This window comes from Chrysochloris asiatica, unplaced genomic scaffold (assembly GCF_000296735.1).
Source record: "Chrysochloris asiatica unplaced genomic scaffold, ChrAsi1.0 scaffold00162, whole genome shotgun sequence".
NCBI classification, from domain to species: domain Eukaryota; kingdom Metazoa; phylum Chordata; class Mammalia; order Afrosoricida; family Chrysochloridae; genus Chrysochloris; species Chrysochloris asiatica.
Window position 1 is genome coordinate 6,916,981 of NW_006408680.1, and position 20,406 is coordinate 6,937,386.

A 20,406-nucleotide genomic window follows, 5' to 3' on the forward strand; every position below is an offset into this window, starting at 1 on the left:
CACGCACACAGAGACCCTGCCTGGCCCTGTGCCGTCCTCACGATTGTTGTGTTTGTTACAGCCACTGTGTGCATCTGTCTCATTGAGGGTCTTCCTCCTTTTCACTGACCCTCTACTGTGCCCAGCATGATGTCCTTCTCCAGGGACTGCTCCTTTCGGACAACATGTCTAAAATATGAGAGATGAAGTCTGGCCATTCTGACTTCTGAGGAGCACTGCGGCTGTATTTCTTCCAGCACAGATCTGTTTGTTCTTTTGGCAGTTCATGGTACTTTTAATATTCTCCTCCAACAGCCTACCGTAAATGCATCAATTCTTCTATGGTTTTCCTTATTTATTGCCCAACTTTCACTTGCATATGAGGCTATTGAAAATACCATGGCTTGGGTCAGGCACCTTAGTCCTCAAATGACTTTTTTGTACTTGAGCACTTTGAAGAGGTCTGTGCAGCAGCTTTGCCTAATGCAATACATCATTTGATTTCTTGACAACTGCTTTCATGAGTGTTGAATGGTTAATTTCAGTAAAATGAAGCGTTTGACAACTTCAATCTTTTCTCCTTTTATCATGATAATTGTTTTTTGGTCCAGTGGTGAGGATTTATGGTTCTTTACCTTGAGATGAGGTGATTGTACTGGTGTTGGACAAGAAGAGTGTTTATCTGTGGATTAGTTCTCTTGAATCCAAGCCTGAGTCCCAGGGATTTCATACTGTGCACAGCCTTATGTTTATACTGATCTGTGCAGGGGAGGCTGTGTACGCTTCCTTTGCACTCACAGGTGTGGCACTATTTTGTTCCTTTCTGGTAGCACTTCCACCTCTCTCAGCAGTGACATGGTCCCTGAAAGGATGTGTCCCCCACGATGATTTACTGACAGGTCCATTTCTCTGAGTGGCTCTGGTATTGAGTGCTGTGCTCCGCGTAGCCCCAGAAGGACTGTGCCCCCAAGCCTTCTGCGCTCATCCCTGTGGCCAGGTCTTCATCCTAGTCCACTGTGGTTCTAGCGTCCCAGCGGCTAGCACACTCTGGTCAAGGGCTGCCTTCTTTAAATGCTCTTGTGTTATATTCATCTTGTTCAAGCAGGGGTTAAAAAAGCGTATAAATATATGCGGAGCCTTGGGTGATGCGGGGGGATCAGCACTGACTGCCCACCACAAGGTCAGCCGCTCCTCAGAAACCCTATACAGGGTCGCTGTGAGTCGGAACCAACTTGAGGACATGTAACAGCAGCAGCAGCAGTGTAAATTTTTGAACGTAACAGAAAAAGAATGAAAGAAAAGATGAAAATAAGGAATGGGAGGAGAAAATCAAATGGAGATGGTAGAAAAGTTCAAAGGCTAGCTGGAGGCTAAGCAGCCCCCGTGTGCCCACTACATGGCAGACCTGAGGGGCTTTACATGCCCTGGAGAGAGTATGGACGATGGTCAGTGACTGTCTCCAGCTCACTGTGTAAGCGAGCTCCCTTGAGCACTGGAGGGTTACCTTAGTATCCTTCTAATAATGGATTGTTGTTGTGAATTGCCGTCGAGTCGCTTCCGACCCATAGCGACCCTATATAGAGTTTCCAAGGAGCAATTGGTGAGCTTGAACCACCAACCCTTGCAAACGGCTTTGCAGCCTGGTGCATTAATTCACAGAGCCACACCATTACAATCCACGTCTCTCTCTCTTTTTTTTAAGGTAAAATGAGAAAGCTTTTGTTTCACTTCAGGCTGTTCCCCAGCTACACGTGCTTGCTTTCCTCTCCATTTACTGGGGACACTTTCATGGGACCGTTTGATATTTCCCCTTAATGGGTCACTGATGAGCTTGACCCGCTCAGGTCAGCTTAGGGCTGCGTGAGCACTCCTCTCTTTATGACCTTCTGAGGGGCCTTGCCTTTAAATCTTTTTTGTTTTTTAGGCCAAAATTGTCTTCCATGCTCAACTGTCTATAACTATAGACTCTTAATGACTTTCGGGGCCTTTAGCAGATTTAAAAAAAAAAAAAAAAAAAAAACAAGGCTTCTGGCCATTTGAAAGTGTTTTAGGCTCTGCTCTTTTTCGAGCTTTCAGAACGGCCCGACTCATCTGCATCTTGGCCGTGGAAGGTGTGAAGCACATAGACACGGCCCCGCTGCACGGATCTCAGCGTTTCACTGGTGTGTGCTTGCTTGTTATGGAACTCTCTTCATGCTTGTATCTGGAGATGGTTGTTGTTAGGGGCCGTTGTGTTGGCTCAGACTCCTGGTAACCTCAGGCACAACAGAACAAAACCCTGCCCGCTCCTGGTCCAGCCCCAGTTGCTGTTAATGAGCCCATTGCTGCTGTCTGCTTGTCAGTCTGTCTCTTTGGAACTGTCTTCTTTTTCACGTGACCCTTTACAGTACAAAGCACAATGCACTTCTCCAGGACCAGTCTCTCTTGAGAACTTGTCCAAAGCAGGAGAGACAAAAGTCTGGTCATCCTTACTTCTTAGGAGCCCCCTGGCTGTACCAAAGACGGATGTCTCTGTTCTTTGGGCAGCCCGTAGTATAATCAGTATTTGGTTTTGGCAGTGATCCTCCTGCTGCCCTCCTTGCCCCACTGTCCACTGTGCGGAGCCTCTGAGTCCACATGCAGCCTCATCCTCGTGTCTCAGAGCCGTCAGACTGCTGTAGGAAGCAGATGGGCTTCCTGATGACCACACCTGCCTCACCACCTGAAGTGATCTGTTTCCTTGTTGGTCGTCTTCCCCTAACATGTAGCTATCTGAGGGCCGGGCAGTGGGCGCTCTGCAGGCACACCCCAACATGGTGATCACCCGGGTATAGTGCCTGAGACTCCATGCAGAATGCTGCCTGTGCCGGATGTGTTTCGGTGAGGAGGAGAATGAGAAACTATCAGTACACAGAATAACAGCTGTAAATCCCAAAAAGAAGCCGGGGGCATGGGAATTTAGAACTTGCGTTGTGAGAGCTTTTCATCAAGCTCTTTGAATCATCAGGTGTGAGAAAATCAAGGGTCGCAGTTTCTAGAAATCTCGCGTGAGGCCCCAGTGATGAGAGGGCAAACAGCACCTAGCTTCAGCTGCCTTCTGTGCCTGTTTTCCTGTAGGTTTCTAGGGTTCTGGGTTTGGAAAGTTTAGACCGTGATGGCCCACATGATCATACTATGACAGCATGCATAGAAGCAGAAGCTCCCACATGATGCCGGGAAGAGCGATCATGCCCAGGGCTCCAGGCAGCTACCTTCCAGAAACAGGGCCTCCCACTTCCCAGTTCACTGATTTCCAGTTGTCTCATTGTTTGCAGATACTATTGAAGTTTATCTGGATTTTGAATTCATGTTTCAGATTAGTGATCAAGAGCTGAGAAAGAGAGGTTTATTAAAAAGTGTGTGAGTACAGAAGGGGCCAGGTAAAGTGGGAAGAGCCGCAGGAAGCAGATGCCCGCACTCAGTCCCTTTTCCAGCCTTCACCTGTCACGCTGAGTGTGAGAGGACAGCCTGCCGGCTAGCGGGAAGGGCGCATAGAGCTGTGGTAAAGTGATGGGAATATTGACTGCTGCTCTGATTGGCACAATAAATGTCACACTGTTTTTCAGGTGGAACACTACGAATTTATGCAGATAGTTTAAAACCAAATATTCCCTACAAGACAATCCTGCTGTCCACAAGCGATACTGCCAACTTTGCTGTGGCCGAAGCTTTAGAGAAATATGGTCTGGAGAAGGCAAGCCCCAAGGACTACTGCATCGCCCGGGTAAGGACCCGTCTAGTCAGCTCCTCCTGCTGATGGGGAACATGAAACTGCCACCGCTTTCTCACTGTGCAGTCCTTTCGAATCTGACGAATGAACGAAGTCACCATGTGTGAAATCTGTATAAACAGCAGCGCTCTCCCTTCTGTTATAAAAGTGATACACGTTCATTAGTCTAAAATTGTTGTTGTTAAGTGCTGTCGAGTTGATTCCATCCCATAGTGATCCTGTTTAGGGTTTCCAAGGAGCAGCTGGAGAGCTTGAACTGCCGACCTTGCAGATCAGACGGCTTTGCAGTCTGGTGCATTGTCTCAAATTGGGGACGTATAAAATGGCATATGGATTAAAATAAAAACGAACCATGTTTCTAGTACTGAAGGGTTCCCACCGTTAGGGTTTTGATAAGTAGCCTTCCCACTCTGGCTTTGCGTGTATCTGTGTGGTGGTAAAGTACCATCGAGTCGCTTCCAACTCATAGTGACCCTGTGCAGGGCTGCCAAGGGTTTGAATCACTGACCTTGTGGTTAGCAGTCCACTGCTTATCTGACAGCATCACACCTGAATATTTTTTCATGTGATCTACTTTCTAAGACAATTGGGAAAGATAGGTAGAAAACTGAAAATTAGTAAAAGGTTTTTTGGGTAAACTGTACACCTCCCACTGCCCCCCCGCCTCCCCAACCAGTGTTTTCTTCCCAGCTGAAAGGTCCAGTAAGGTTGATGGGGGATTAAACAAGGGGGACCTTGTGTTAGGGTGCCAGGCAGAACACAGGGGGGCAGAGAGCCTTAAGTGTACTCAGTATCCAGAATACTGGCAGCTGGATTGAAGGCGTGCCCTCCGAGCAGAAGGACCATGCTGGCCAGAGAAGGCTGTGCAGATGGTGGTGCCTTTGGACATTCCCTTCGGGGCCAGTGACCCTGCTGGGAGGCCCGTCCTTGCCCAAACGTGCGTTCAGGCTCACACTCAGCTTCTGGGTGACTTGCTGTCAGATATGGCTGGATAGCTAAGAGCCAGAGGACATTGAATGGAAGAGCAGCACATTGAGGTGAACGACTCTGGAGCTCTGAGAGACAATGAAGAAGGCAGGCGAGGGCTCTGAATGCAGAGACATAGGGCAGCAGCGGCCCTCTCACTACAGAGCAACGAGTGCTTCACTTCAATGTGGTAGTCAAGTGGTGGGTGGGCAGAGGCATTTCAACACACAGCCCCCCAGATGTCTCTACCATGCATCTGCTCTCAGAGAACTCCTAGGGCACCTGCTGCAGCAAAGTGATAGGGGTGGCCAAGAAAGAGGGAGGCTCCAAGCCTAGAATCTGGCTTAAGCGGAGGTAATTCTGAGGGCGATGGTGAAAGGCAGTGGGAAAACATGATTTTGGACTAGAAATAAGGTCTAAATTGGAAGAAGATCAAGTAACTGTTACAATGTAGCAGAAATGTGGTGACTATTAGTTGGAGGTGGTGGTAAGTGCTGTTGATTTGGTGGTTCTGTTTCATAGTGATGAACAGTTGGTGGGTTTGAACCCCCTGACCTTGTGGCTAACAGTTGAGTGCCTACCCTACGCGCACAGCAGATCCATGAATATTAGCGCCACCCCTCACAGCCAGCAAGCAGCCTGTGAAGCCCTGGCAGTGTGGGGGGCTGTGTGATCCCCTTTGCAGCACTGTTTGCTGTAGGACCAAACAGGCAGCATATCGAGTGCCCATCACCAGACACGTGCCCTTACCATGGAAGGCCATGTCCCTGTCCACGTTGGGCAGGAGCGTCTACCTCCTGGACTTGGAGACAGGTGTTGCGGTTTCTACCTTCAAGTCTGTCCTAGCACATCACTGAGCATATGTAGAATTTTTGAGGCTGTAAATTGTTACGGGAGCAGGAGGCCTCTTCTTCTTTCTTCAGAGTAGGTACTGTGCTTGAACTGCCGACCTTGTGGTTCGCATTTTAGTGCATTAGCTACAGAGACACCATGCTGCCATATTGTTAGGTTGTTGTGAGGTGCCAGCCAGGTGGTACCAACGCACAGCTACCTTATGCACAACAGAACTAAACACTGCCTGGTCCTGTCTCCACCGCACAATCGCTGCCAAGCTTGAGCCCACTGCTGCTGCCACTGTGCCAAGCCATCTCGTTGGGGGTCTTCCTCTTTTTGTCTGACCCTCCACTTTACCAAGCATCATGTCCTTCTCCAGGGACTGGTCCTCCTCATAATATAGTCGAAGCATGATTGACGAAGTCTGGCCATCTTGCTTCTAAAGAGCATTCTTGACTGTACTTCTTCCAACACACACTGGTTTGTTCTTTTGGCAGTCCATGGTACTCTTAATAGTCTCCTCCAACACCATAACTTAGGTGCGTCAAGTCTTCCACAGTCTTCCTTATTCACTGTCCAGCTTTCGCATCCATATGAGGTTATTGAAAATACCATGGCTTGGGTCAGGTGCACCTTAGTCCTCAAGATGACATCTTTGCTCTTCAACACTTTAAAAAGGTCTTGTGGCGCAGATTTGCCTGATGCAATACGTCGTCTGATTTCTTGACTGCTGCTTCCGTGAGTGTTGATGCTTGATCCAAGCAAAATGAAGACTTCGACAACTTCAGTCTTCTCTCCATTTACCGTGATGTTATTTATTGGTCCACTGGTGAGGATTTTTTGTTTCCTTTATGTTGAGATGCAACCCACGCCAAAGGCTATGTTCTTTGATCTTCACCAACAAGTATTTTAAGTTCTCTTCACTTTGGAGCAAGCAAGGCTATATCATCTGTATATCGCAGGTTGTGTTAATGAGTCTTCCTTCTGCCCTGACGCCACATTCTTCTTCATATAATCCAGCTTCTTGAATTATGTGCTCAGCATACAGACTGAATAAGTATGGTGATAGAACACAAGTCTGGCGCACACCTTTCCTAATTTTAAACCATTTAGTGTTGCCTTGTTCTGTTCGAACAACTATGTACATGTTTCTCATGAGCACAATTGTTCTAGAATACTCATACTTCACAATGTTGTTCATAGCTTGTCTTGATCTACACAATCGAAAACCTTTGCATAGTCAACACAGTACAGGTAAACATCTTTCTGGTATTCTCTGCTTTCAGCCAAGATGCGTCTAACGTCAACAGTGATATCCCTTGTTCCACGTCCTCACCTGATCTGGCTTGACCTCTGGAAGTTCGCTGTCTGTCAGTGTACTGTTGTAGCCTTATTTAATCTAGCACATGGGTCATTAATGAGACTGTCTGAAGATTTCCACACTCTGGAATTGGAAAACCAAAGGGAAGAACACGCTCTATTCCTCAAGCTGAGGGAACTAAATTAAAAATTCAAGCCTCAACTTAAGGTTATTGAGGGATTCTGTGCACAAATTATTGACTGATGCAGAAAGCACCAAAGGAAGTTGGAAGGAATACACAAAGTCACTGTACCAAAAAGAAATGGTCGATGTTCAGCCATTTCAAGAGGTAGCCTATGATCAAGAGCCAATGATCCTGAAGGAAAAAGTCCAATGTACATTGAAGGCATTGACAAAGAACAAGTCACTGGGAATAGATGGCATACAAATTGAAATCTTTCAGCAAACTAATGTGGCACAGGAGGCGCACTCACTCACCTATGCCAAGAAATTTGGAAGACAGCTACCTGGCCTACTGATTGGAAGAGATCCGTATTTGTGCCCATTCCAAAGATAGGTGACCCAACAGAATATGGACATCATCGGACAATATCACTGCTATCTCATGCGAGTAAAGCTTTACTAAAGGTAATCCAAAAAATGACTGCGACCAACATCAACATCAACAGAGAGCTGCTAGAGGTTGGAGCTGGATTCAGAAGAGGCTGTGAAACGAGGGATATCATTGCTGACGTCAGATGAATCTTGGCTGAAAGCAGAAAATACCAGAAAGACCTTTATCTCTGCTTTATTGAGTACGCAAAGGGTTTCGATTGTGTGGATCATGACAGGCTATGGGCAACATTGTGAAGTCTGAGTATTCCAGAACACTTCATTGTGCTCATGAGGAACACGTACACAGACCAAGAGAGGCAGTTGTTCGAATAAAACAAGGGAACACTGAATGGTTTAAAGTTAGGAAAGGTGTGCTCCAGGGCTGTATCTTTTCACTATACTTATTCAATCTGTATGCTCAGCACATAATCCAAGAATCTAGATTATATGAAGAAGAATGTGGCAGCAGACTCATTAACAACCTGCGATATGCAGACAAGACAACCTTGCCTGCTGAAAGTGAAGAGGACTTAAATCATGTACTGATGCAGATCAAAGAGTGCAGTCTTTGGTATGGGTTGCATCTCAATGTAAAGAAAATAGAAATCCTCACCACTGGACCAGTAAACAACATTCTTATCACTGGAGAAAAGATTGAAGTTGTCAAGGACTTCATTCTTCATTCTTGTTGCTGCTTCAACACTCATGGAAGCAGCAGTCAAAAATCAAACAACGTATTGCATTGGGCAAATCTGCTACACAAGCCCTTTTCAAAGTGTTGAAGAGCAAAGATGTCAGCTTGAGGACTAAGGTGCACCTGACCCAAGCCATGGTATTTTCAATCACCTCATATGGATGTGGAAGTTACACAGTGAATAAGGATACCGTAGAAGAATTGATGCCTTTGAGTTGTGGTGTTGGAGGAGAATATTAAAAATACCATGGATTGCCAAAAGAATAAACAGATCTGTGTTGGAAGAAGTGCAGCCAGAATGCTCTATGGAATTCAGGATGACCAGACTTCGTCTTTTATACTTTAGAGATGTCAGGAAGGACCAGTCCCTGCATAAGGACATCATATTTGGTAAAGTGGAGAGAGAGTTGGATAAAAAGAGGAAGACCCTCCAATGAGATGGATTGGCACAGTGGCAGCAGCATTAGATAAGGGGCTCAGATGTGGCACCAATTGTGAGGTTGGCCCTGTTCTGGGCAGTGTTTCGTTCTGTTGTGCATTGGGTTGCTCTGAGTTGGTACTGACTCCATGGCACCTCAGAACAGTGACAAAATTTAAAGGCTTATGGGCTGGATGCTATGCTGGGATACAAACATCAGAAAGATTAGGAAATGGGGACACCGTGGCCAAGATTTAGAGACGGGACGGGAGCTGTTCATTAGACAAGAGCTTCAGGCAAACTTCCAAGGAGAGGCCTCCTGAACCCAAGAGGCGTAGACGTTAGCTGTACATGGTCATTGAGGGAATAGGAGCGGTCATGGGCACAGTGAGTAGCCTGTACTAACCTGGTGGCTCTAAGTCACTCCCTAGACTAGAAATTGGGACACATAGTAACAAGTGGGACTGAGGAGACGCTGGAGGCCAGGTCTCCGGGAACCGTGCTCTGAGCCAAAGATACATAAACACACGATGAGGAAGGCTGGATTGGCTTATTGGGGGCATGCCGATAAGGTGGTCATTGTGCGGTCATTTAGAGCAGTGCACAGTGGAGGTCAGGTGAGTGTCGTGAGGCGCCATTCAGACGGCGAAGCTCAGGGATCGTTCGCACCTTGGCCTTTTCCAGTGTGTGTGATGGTGTTATGATTTCTGCAGTTCTCGGGGTATACATGAGCTGAGAGCCTGCTTGGAGGACTTGAGATCACCTTGTGTCTCCCCTCCACCCCCTTCCATGACCGGCAGGGCTTATTCGTGATTCCAAGGGGGTCTGGCTGGTAGAAATGGACCATGGAGGCAGGTGGGCCGTGTCTTGCCTGAGAGGGTTGGTTGGTCTTAGAGTCGATGCTTAACAGTTAGCTGTGTTATACAAGAGTCTGATTGAAATCTAACTTAAAGTCACACTGCGACAAAGAAAAGAACTCTCTTACATTTCTGTAGAGTACTTGTTAGCCTAGGAGAGCGTCCGTTTTAGAAAACTACTTAGAGAAACAGTTGTGTTATTTCGAGACTACAGAGGTGAAGATTTGCCATTATCAAGTTGTCTTCTGGTGAGTTCTCCCAAGTCACCTGTAACACATTGTCATTCCACATGAAAGTTTCTAAAAAGGTGCTCATTGGTATTGGGGGTCAGGAGGCACACAGCTCCGCGGTGGACAAAATAAAGAATTCCATGTTGGGAGTGCGTGCTGTCTTTACTCTGTTTTGGTGGTGGTGTTACTACTTGCAGTCAAGTCGGTTCAGACTATAGCGACTCTGTAAGGACAGAATGTTCATTGCTTTAGATACTTGTTGATTTGCTTTTTAAACGTCACACTCACAGGTCAATACGTTTACTTTTAGGTTATGCTTCCTCCTGGATCTCAGCATTCTGATGAGAAAGGTGCTAAAGAAGTGATCCTGGATGATGATGAGTGTCCCCTCCAGATCTTCAGGGAGTGGTCCAGTGACAAAGGTGAAGCCCCATCGTGGTTGTTGTAGGGCAGCTCAACTCCAACATGACACTCCATTCCTTGAGTTTCCTGGTCAGAGGGGGTAGCTGTGTGCACAAGTGTATTTTGTGATGTTTTATGTCGTTTTCTGACTCCTTCATCCACATGCCAGAAGGTTCTAGTGAGTTCCCTTGGCTCTCAGCCATTCACTGTGTCCCTTGTCTTATTCCCGAGGGTGGCCCTGGACAAGCTGTAATACGCTGTTATGAGGAGCACACTCACTTACTGGTCCTAAGTGGGAACTGACCGCCCATTGCCAGTGCTGTACCATAGACCACCTTCCATAGGAACCAGAGAACCGGTAGGGTCTGGACAGATGGGTTAGGTAGGAACAGCCTTTGGGAGATCTCAGGATGTCCCCTGATGAACTCGGGAGCAGTGTGACGGCAGTGGAGTGTAGTCTCCTCACCGTGCAGGTCTTGCCCTGGACTAGCTGCTGCTCCTGAGAGGGACTTTGCATTCATAGAGACCTGCATGTTTATCACCAGTTAATCCTGTCGGTACTCGGGTTAAGTCGATCATTCTACAGTCAGTTTTTTAAAAAATGTCAGCTCTCGGTAAGCAGAATCTGACTTCCGTAATACTTATTTGGTACTGCTCCTGGACAGTATAAGATTTAAGTCAAATTGCTCTGAATTAAATAAAAGCCAGGTTAATAAAAAATGCGTTTTTGTAGGTATCCCTCTATGTCACCGCCTTTGAGTCCATTCTGGCTCACAGCGTGTCTGTAAGACAGACTAGGACTCCCTAGGATTTCCCAGGTTGCTCTGGTGCTGTGCTTTGGATGAACACTAAATTGCCAGTCACAAGGTCGGTGGTTCAAACCCACCAGCCACTCCTTGGGAACCCTATACTGGGCTGCTCGATGGTGCTTAGCAGCAACAAATCTTTATGGGAGCAGATTGGCCTCATCTTTCTCCCAAGGAGCGTCTGGTGGGTTTGAACTGCTGACCTTTCAGTTAGCAGCCCAGTGCTGGACCACTGCACCACCAGGGAGAGTTGCTTTATAGGATGGCACTTCAGAAAGATCATGGCAAAATAGAATTCAAAGGTAGTATAACTTTCCCTGAACTGTTTGAAGCTCCCTTGTATTCATGTGCACATTCATGTATTCATTAATGAAAGCGTTGTTTACCACTGTAGACTTTCAGTGATTTTGAAATTGATGATGTCTAGTTTTTCAAGCATGTGATGTGCTTCAACAGTTTTTCGTGTAAAATAATCTTTGGAAATTTTTTACCAAAGGGTTTCAGAACACACCAAGAGTCTAAGGTTTCCCTGAGTGACTGAAAGGGCTCCTTGGAGCAGGCTTCCGTGGGGTTGTCCCCGGGAGACATTCCTACGTTACATCTTCTGCTAAGTCTGCGTGGCTTACTGCCAGCTCCAGGCCGTCTGACGCTCTCAGAGGCTCTGATGATTTACACTGTTGCTATTGTAGGAATTTTAGTCTTCCAGCTGAAGAAGAGACCACCAGACCACATCCCAAAGAAAACAAAGCGGCTGGTGGATGGGAGAGCCCTCAAGGGGAAGGAGAGGACCGACGACTCTGGCTATGGCTCCTCCCTGCCCCCGGAGAAGCTGCCCTACTTGGTAGAACTGAGCCCAGGTGAGACGTGGTGGTGGTAAGGGGAGGGGTGGGGGTCACTCAGCAAGCAGTTTTTACTTCCTGCTGGGGAGCCTTGCTTCGCTGGTCTTCCTGTTGGTTGACCACTAAAAAGAATAAATCTCATATGACGTTATTCTACTTCAAAACGAAACAACTTACATCATATGGGGTATATTCATGCATAAACGTAGAGTTCTCGTGGAAAACATCAGTATTGAGAAGCAGAATTGAAGGTAGTGAGTAGAGAATTTGGGATGGCTTTTAAAGGATTCATCCCCTTAATTTTTTTTTTTTCAAAACAACTTTAATAAAACAATCTAATAAGTGTGACAAACTGGAATTTGATGGAGGAAAAGTGACTGTATATATTCAAATTCTAGTTTAATGTACGAGCAATGTCTATAAACAGTTCTTAAATTTAACAGTATACGTAAAAACTCTGAGATTGAATTGTTTGTTTTGAATTCTGTTTGCTGTTAATTCTGTTAGGTGAAATTTATTTTCATTTCAGTCCTCTAAATAGTAATTGTTGTTGTTAAGTGCCGTCGAGTGGGTTCAGTCCAACCCACAGAGACCCTGTTTAGGGTTTCCGAGGAGCAGCTGGTGAGCTTGAACCACCGACTTGCAGTCCAGCTCATTAGCCCGGTTGTAGCTCTCTCATAGTCTAAACAGGTGGAGACACACACTGACTTCGTTACTGCTTCACACACAGCCCTCGGCAATGTGTGTACTTGCATAAAGATATGATGAATATAGTCTCGTAAGTATTCTGCTGAACCGACAGCATTTTTCATTGATTTGTTAAAGACACTGTGCTGTGACGGTATTATAAAACAGAGAGAAGAGCACAGAATTTCAGCCCACCCTCCAATCTTGAACAGCTTTTAAAGCCCAGTTAGCAGTTACAGGAAAAGTTAGCTCTCTGCGTCCTTGGACAGGCATTGTTTTTCTCTTGATTCTAGGGTTTAGTTTTGTGAAAAAGATTGGCTTTGTTTCTTAAAGCTACCTAGGTGGTTATGGTTCCTGGTGCCTACAGGTAGCACCTGAGTCAGCTCCCTTTGGGCACGGATCTCCTGCCAGTCTGGGAGGTCAAGGTGCCTCGGTGCGCTCCCCCTGCCCTACGGTCACTGACAGGGTCTCTACCTCATTACATTGCAAAGTGGTTTGTCCACTGATGGCTGTGAGGACTGCATGGTACGGCTCTGCCCCTGAGTCCTGCCTCCAGTGTTCATGGGAAGTTGTGTCGTCTCATCATTGAGTGTCCGCAGTCTGGCCAGCAGGCTGGTGCTCAGGTACCTGTAGTCCCTTGTGGCCACAGTGAGCCCACTGTACGCTTTGCTGCCGTGTGAACAGTTTTTAGATTCCGTTTTAGGCATTGGATCTGCTTGACCATTTTCATTAAATGCTCTACACTCATGTCTCAAGAGAAGATGGAGAGAATACACAAAGTCACTGTCTCATAAAAGAGCTGGTTGATGTTCAACCGTTTCCAAAGATACCGTAAGATCAGGAACCCACAATACTGAATGAAGAAGTCCAAGTGACAGAGAGGGCATTGGCAAAACCCACAAGTCCTGCAACTGAAGGACTACAAATCAGAATGTTCCAGCAAACGGATGCAGCCCTGGAGACGCTCACTTGTCTGTGCCAAGAAATTCGAGAGACAGCTCCCTGGCCAACTGATTGAAAGAATCCATATTTGTGCCCATTCCAAAGAGAGGTGACCCAACAAAATGTGGAATTTATAAAGAAATAGCGTCAATAACATGCAAGTAACGCTTTGCTGAGCATAATTCCAAAATGGGTGCAGTACTGCATTGGCGGGGTGCTCCCAGAAAGTCTAGCCAGATTCAGAAGAGCATGTGGAACTAGGGATATCATCACGGACATCAGATGGATCTTGGCTGAAAGCAGAGAATACCAGAAGGATGTTTACCTATGCTTACTTGACTGTACAAAGGTCTTCAACCATGTAAATCATACCAAAGTGTGGACAACATTGCAAAAAAATGGATATTCCAGAACACTTAATTGTGCTCTTGAGGAACCTGTACGTAGGCCATGAGGCAGTTGTTAGAACAGAACAAGGGAACACTGAATGGTTTAAAATTAGGAAAGGTGTGCCAGAGTTGTATTTTTTACACCATGTTTTTTCAGTTTGTATGCTGAGCAAATAAGCTGAGAATCTGGATTATATGAAGAAGAATAAAGCATCAGGATTGGAGGCAGACTCATTAACAACCTGCGACATGCAGATGATACATCTTTTCTTACTGAAAGCAAAGAGGGTGTAAAATACTTACTGGTAAGGATAAAGACCACAGCCTTTTAGTATGGGCTGCACCTCAATCTAAAGAAAATAAAAATCTTCACAACTGGTCCAAAAAATTACGTCACGATAAATGGAGAAAACATTTCAAGTTGCCAAAGACTTCATTTTGCTTGAATCTACAACCACACTCATGGCAGCAGCAGACAAGAAATCAAATGACGTATTGCATTGGGCACATCTGCTTTAAAGTGTTCAAGAGCATCTGAAAATTGGACAGTGATTAAGGAAGACTGGAAGAATTGATACATCAGAGTTACGGGGTTGGAAGAAAATATTAAAAGCACCACAAAGTGCCAGAAAAACAAACCCGTGTGTTGGAAGAAGGACAGCCCGAATACTCCTTAGAAACCAGGATGGTCAGACTTCGTCTTTCCTGGGTCTTCTGTCGTCATCACTGGCTGCCTGCTGGATACCTTCACCAGGTGTTCACAAACACCTGCAACCCCACGTTACATGGAAGTCACTTTCCTTCACCTCGTCCATGCCTGAGCACACAAAACAGTGTCCCTCTTTTTCTTCTGTTGATGTTAGTGAACATGCCCTCCTTGCCCCAGTGGTCAAGCAGTGGCAGAGCCTGTCACCTCTGTGTGTTCGACAGCGTCATCGTTACCAGAGGCTATAGTGATGTGCCGTCTGGTCACAGTGCTGGAGGGAAGACTGGCTGCTGGGCCCTCAACACTCATGTCACTGACGTGTGGGTGCTCGTGAAGACATACTGTGTGCCCTGGCCACAGTGAAAGATGCGCTGTGTTGATTTGAACCCCGGCCGGCAGGCTCTGTGTTCATCTCCGTGCCTGCTACGTCTTGGGCATGTGACCAATGTCTGCTGGCTGAAGCCTTGGAGCTGTGCAAAGGCCGGTGTTGGGGTACCTCGTCGAGCTGAGAATGGCACAGCCAAGAGGGTGGGCAAGAGCCTGAGGGCCACTGGGTCCCAGAAGCCATCAGTGGTCAGTGGGAGGGTGCAGTATGGGCACTCAGGTTTGCCCCAGCGTGCTCTGGGTCAGACCTTTCCAGCTTCCTTGTGGCCTCAGGGAGCCCCTGGTCTGCAGCTGCTCCAAGAGTGGTGCCCACCCACACTGAGGGGCGCGGCTGTATCCCCACAGTCCAAGGAACGTCCGAGCTAAACACTGGTGTGGGTACCATGCACCTTAGCCCCACGCACCATGTTCAAAGGGAACGAAACATCGCCTGCCTTGTTTCTGTGTTGGGTCACTGGGCTGCTGTTTGTGTGAGTGTCCAGTCACTGGACAGCTGTCCTGGGGAGGTGCAGGGTCCTCTGTCTTACACCCGAGCCATGAAAGCTCTGCCTTTCGCCAGCCCTGCAGTCTGAAAGCTCCGCTGTAGCTGGGTGGCCACTGTCAGCTGCGGGAAGTGGTGGTCCACGGGAGCGGAAGCCATGCTCAGCTGTGTTGTCTTCTGCTGGTGGGTCTGTCCTGTGTTTTCGCCACGTGTTGTCACTCGGGAGGTGGCCGTGTCCTGGTGCTCTCTGCTTGGGGTTTAAATGTGTCCTGAGTGGGTGGTGATGGTGACTTAACTGGCTGCTGCTTGTCCTGTTGCTGGGGGACTCAACTGTTGTCTTGCTGGCTTCTCTACCTGTTGGTCTGGTTCCTGGAACTCTTCTGACTTGGGACGCTGCTCACCTGGCCCTCACAGTTGGGGAAAACTGCCTGGGCACGCCCCGAGCTCACCTGCAGAGCTGAGTGTTTGAGTGTTTTCTCACTGCGGTTTCACACTTTTCTCTTTTCTTTCCTCTCTCCTGTGCGTGCTCTGCTGGTGCTGTCTCCACCTGGGTCCTGCGTGTGTGTCCGCCCAGGGAGAGGGGGGCACTGTGCCTGCTACAGCTACCACCCTCACGAAGGTAATGCTCGGGGCGACGCTGTCGGATGTGTGCCCATTTCTGAAGGAGGGAAGTGCTTTTAGACCCTGAACCAAGCGCAGTGAATGGCCAGAGCTTGTGCTCAGTGGAGCTCATTTTGCAAAAACAAGTCATTTCTGGGCAGAGTTTAATGGGAGAAATGGACCTAACACTAGGAGAGGCCACTTCCCACTCTCCCCTCCCCTAAGATCTCAGATGCTTCCTCACGTCCTAGTCCCTAGACCATATGTTCTGAGAGGAAGGAGAGGAAAGGATTGGGACGGGGGCTGGGGGGAGGAGGGCAGCCCAGCTGTCTTGCTTTCTCCTGTTCAGGTGATGTGACTGCTAGGGTTAAAGAGAGCAGCATTCCGGTCAGTGGCCTTGTCTCTGCTGATTGTGGGAGGGTGTAGGCTCAGAGTCCAGCCCCCTCATGTCTGGCCTGCCCCCACGAACCCTGAGGACCTCTGCTCTGGTGCCTGGGTGGCGGCTGGGGCTCTCGTACGTGGTGCCGGTGGAGATTGTATGTCCTCAGCCAAGCCAGATGGTTCTCTTCCTAAAACAGTGTAGCTCGTTGTTAATTCTACTGGAGTATTTCTGTATTTTAGCTTTTAGGTGTTGCTTTTACCTGTTTGAAGCTTTTAGCTTCAAAAAAGCAAATGCTTTTCCAGACTGTGACAAGTGTACTTCACTTTTAGCGTCTTGTGTTAATTTGCTGGATTTTCTCTAGATGGACTCTAGAGCTGTCTCCCTTCTCCAGAGCTGCTGTAGGAGTGAGCCTCTCACAGTTGAGAGGCTGGACTGTGAACTCAGAACACCAGCTCGGGGGACGGTCCCTGTCTCCTCTCAGCATCTGTAGGCCCAGCAGGCCTTAGAGAGAACCCCATGTGTCCTGGCACTTCACAGCTCAGAGACCCCCGGTCCAAGGGCATACTCCACTCCTGACTCATCTTTCCTGGTGCTAGGAGCACCTTCCTTCTCTGCTCACGTCTCTTGCCTTTTTTTCTATTTTTAAATCTCTTATAAAATAAAAGGTGCTAGAGACCACACATCCTTACACTGGATCGGGTTTGTGATGGGACTAAGGGTAATGCTGCCCACCCTTAATCCTCTTACTGGTTTATCACATCACAAAACTGCGGCATGACATCATTACATAACTGCCTCATGACATCATTACATAACTGCCTCATGACATCATTACGGAACTGCCGAACCACTGAGCATCATGACCCTGCCAAGCTGACATGAATTTTGAGGGTCCACACAATTTGATCCATGACAGTAACCAAACTTAAGAGTCTCTTTCTTGAGAATGGAAACCGGGACAATTTCTTCCTCCGTTTGATGCCTAAACCCTTGTTTCTGAGTTTGGTACTTGGACTTCTGAAGACTCTTCTCATGTGGTCCTCACGTCTGGGCTGATTTCCTGCATTGAGACAGTTCAGCGACAAGAAGACGACTTGTGTGTGAATACACGAGTAGAGGGGACACCTTCTTTTCTTGCTAGCTTGATTTGAGAAGGGTTAGAAGTTTTAGTTTTTCGATAGTTAGCCAAAAAATGCTCTCAGATTTGCTTTAATTCGGTTCAGGGTTTTGGGGTAGTCCGCTGAGATGGAGACTCTGCAGAGAGCTGGGCCAGGCTGCCCTTCCTGCCTGGCTCTGGTGCCCGCTCCCCTCCAGTGACACACTGTCTGCCCCTACAGTGGTGCGCTGAGGAGGAAACGGGGCATGGGCTGGGTGCTGGCCTCCAGCTTTCAGAGATCACTCGTGAAGGGCCGATAGCCCAGTCGGGCCCTTTGAGGGGTGCCCTCAGACCATTCTTGTGGATCTGTTTCCCCTTCACTTGGGGAATGGTAAGGAAAATTCTCCGGGGGAAGTCCTGGTGTGTGGGCAGGCATGTGGAGAGAGGTCTCGGCCTTGTTTGTACCTACCTAGGGGAAGCATGGGCTCTGGTGACTCAGAAGCTTAGAGCTCGCCTGCTAACAAAGGTCAGAGGTTGGAACCCACCAGCCTCCATGGTCTAGGTCTAATCCAAAGTTCACCAAACCAAGTCAAACATACTGTAGACTGGGGCCTGGAGGATCCAAGTACTGGACTGCAAGGTCAGTGTGCTTCTCAAGGTTGACGGTTCCCACAACCCACCAGCCACTCCCCGCAAACCCTATATTAGGCCGCTTGCTACAAGTCAGAACCCACTCGGCAGGACAGAGTAGGACTGCTCCGGAGGAGTTCCAAGGCAGTACAGCATCTGGAGGCAGACAGCCATATCTGACTCCCAAGGAGAGGCTGGTGGGTGTGCACCTCCAGTCTCTCCGTAAGCAGTTAAGCCACCTACCTGCACTGCACCGCCACTGTTCATGTGCTGACAACCAACCGTCATCGAGTAGCTATTGACAACATCAGGACCCTGTAGGCCAAGTCAAAGTGCTCCATAGGGTCCCAAGGGGGTGCGTCTTGACAGGAGCAGACAGACTCAACCTTTGTCCTGTGGAGGAGCTAGTGGGTTTAACTTCCCACCTTGTAGTTAGCCACTGAGTTAGTTCCCTTCCTGTAAAGATGAAAACCTTGGGAAGTGTAGGCCAGTTCTGTTCTGTCTCTGGGCTCCCTGTGAGGCGGTGTCGATGACACTGGCAACAGCAGTGCTCAGAAAGGCAGAAATGGACAGAGTACAACACCTAGTGAGGGCAGGAGGGGGCCTTGGGAGTTGATTCTCCAGGCTTGTTTCCTCCTGGGAGCTGCTCACTGGGCTGGTATCGAATGAGCAGGAAAACGGACATCCGCAAGAAGCCAGCTTTCTGTGAGTTCAGCATCACTGGGCCCGCCTCCCTCTTCCTTGCTACTTTCCCCCAAGTCGCACCAAACACCATTGTGTCTCCCTAGACTGAGACTGCTGTGTGGGGTGTTGCACCCACAAGTCTCTGTGTGTGGTTTTCTGTTGTATTGTGAAGTGGTAAGAAAGAGGGACTGGGAGAGCTGAGTGTGCCCGTCCATCTGTAGATAGATTTCTGTTGCACTGTGCACTGGAAGAAAGTGAGAACAAAGTTAATGCGAGGGGCCTTCAAAAGTTCTGTGTTTCCAAGTCTGTAGATGTCACTGTTGATGGAGAAGGGTGGTTGTTGTTAAGTACCGTCAAGTGGGTTCTGACCCAGAGCAACACTTTACAGGGCTTCCAGGGAGTGGCTGGTGAGCTTGAACCACCGACCTTGTGGTTGGCACTGACTTTGCAGTCCAGCACATTAACCTACAGCGCCGTCTCTGGACTCTGTAGATGTAACTGCTGATGGACAAACACTGCTAGTGTCTAATCAGAAAGCTCCCAGGATCCTTCAAAGTTCAGAAAGAGATGTTGTTGTTGTTGTGTGCTGTGGAGTTGATTCCGACCCATAGAACCCTGTACAGGATTTCTGTGGCTGTAAATCTTTATGAGAGCAGAAAGCCTCATCTTTCTCCTGCGGAACAGCTGGTAGTGTCGAACTGCTGACCCTGAGGTCCACAGCCCGATTTGTAACCACTACGCTACCAGAGCTCCTTAGAAAGAGATGAGGGGCCTTCAGAAAGTTCGTGGAAAAGTGGAATGAAAAGAAAACAAAATTTTTACTTGAACTTTTCTTTTACCATTAAGCAGACACCTTTCATGTTTTTGTATTTTAAGCTTGATATTTGAATAATTGTTCTTTTTTTTGCATATGATCACTTACTTTTGTTTTAATTGGTATGATTTCGTGTATTGCATGGTTTTCTTTGTAATGAATCATTATTTACTGTTTTTACTGATTTACATTAAGTCTCGATTGAGCAGTATCCGGCTCTGCTGAGTGTTAGGAGTGAAAGGGCTCTGGGGGGTAGGCGAGACAAGTGACTGGAAATCACGATGCAGTTAGAGCCATGAAGCCCTGGGCCCAGGAGAGGACCTAAGGTGACGCAGCACACTTCTGAAGCAGGGTGTGTGTGTGTGTTTGTTTAAAACAAAGCAACATAGTCCACCAGGGTGTGTGTGTGTTTAAAACAAACTGCAGGGGCCCACATTCCTAGCTGACTCCCTGGGTCTGGAAAGGAACTGCCCTTGCTCAACAAAGCCCCCCACAGCCCTGGGGCCTTGTCTTTGGCCGAGAACATGATAAGAACAGTTTGAATTGGAAATAAAATGGTTTAAAATACGCCTGTAGTGTCCCTGTGCGCAGTTCTCTGATGCTTGTTGGACGTCTGTGCCTCTCGGCTGGCCTGCACACTGACTACCCAGATCTCAGGAAAACTTCAGAACCTGGCATTTCGTCCCACAAATGCTGGTTTCGGAACTGTCAGATTGGCAAATATTGCAACAACTTTTTGTGGTTTCTTTGCCTATAAGAGGACGGTTAGCAGTTGGAAACTGGCTGAGGAGGGTTGCCCATGGTTCCTGATCCCTGGGGCTGAGCTGTCAGCTAGCAGCCTAGCCAGTCTGCAAGTGACTGAGGAGGACAGGTGAGCAGGTAGTGAGCGTCTAGGTACTGAGGAGGACAGGTGAGCAGGTAGT

General features: G+C 47.8%; 1 protein-coding gene across 1 annotated transcript in view; it reads left to right on the plus strand.

Moving 5' to 3' along the window:
* Positions 1-20,406, plus strand: part of MLLT4 (myeloid/lymphoid or mixed-lineage leukemia (trithorax homolog, Drosophila); translocated to, 4) — a 128,236-nt gene that overhangs the window by 51,403 nt on the left and 56,427 nt on the right. The window contains exons 6-9 of the mRNA XM_006871183.1: positions 3,564-3,721; positions 9,952-10,063; positions 11,539-11,706; positions 15,852-15,896. Of these exons, the coding sequence (XP_006871245.1) occupies positions 3,564-3,721; positions 9,952-10,063; positions 11,539-11,706; positions 15,852-15,896 (483 nt within the window). The remainder of the gene's footprint in view (positions 1-3,563; positions 3,722-9,951; positions 10,064-11,538; positions 11,707-15,851; positions 15,897-20,406) is intronic.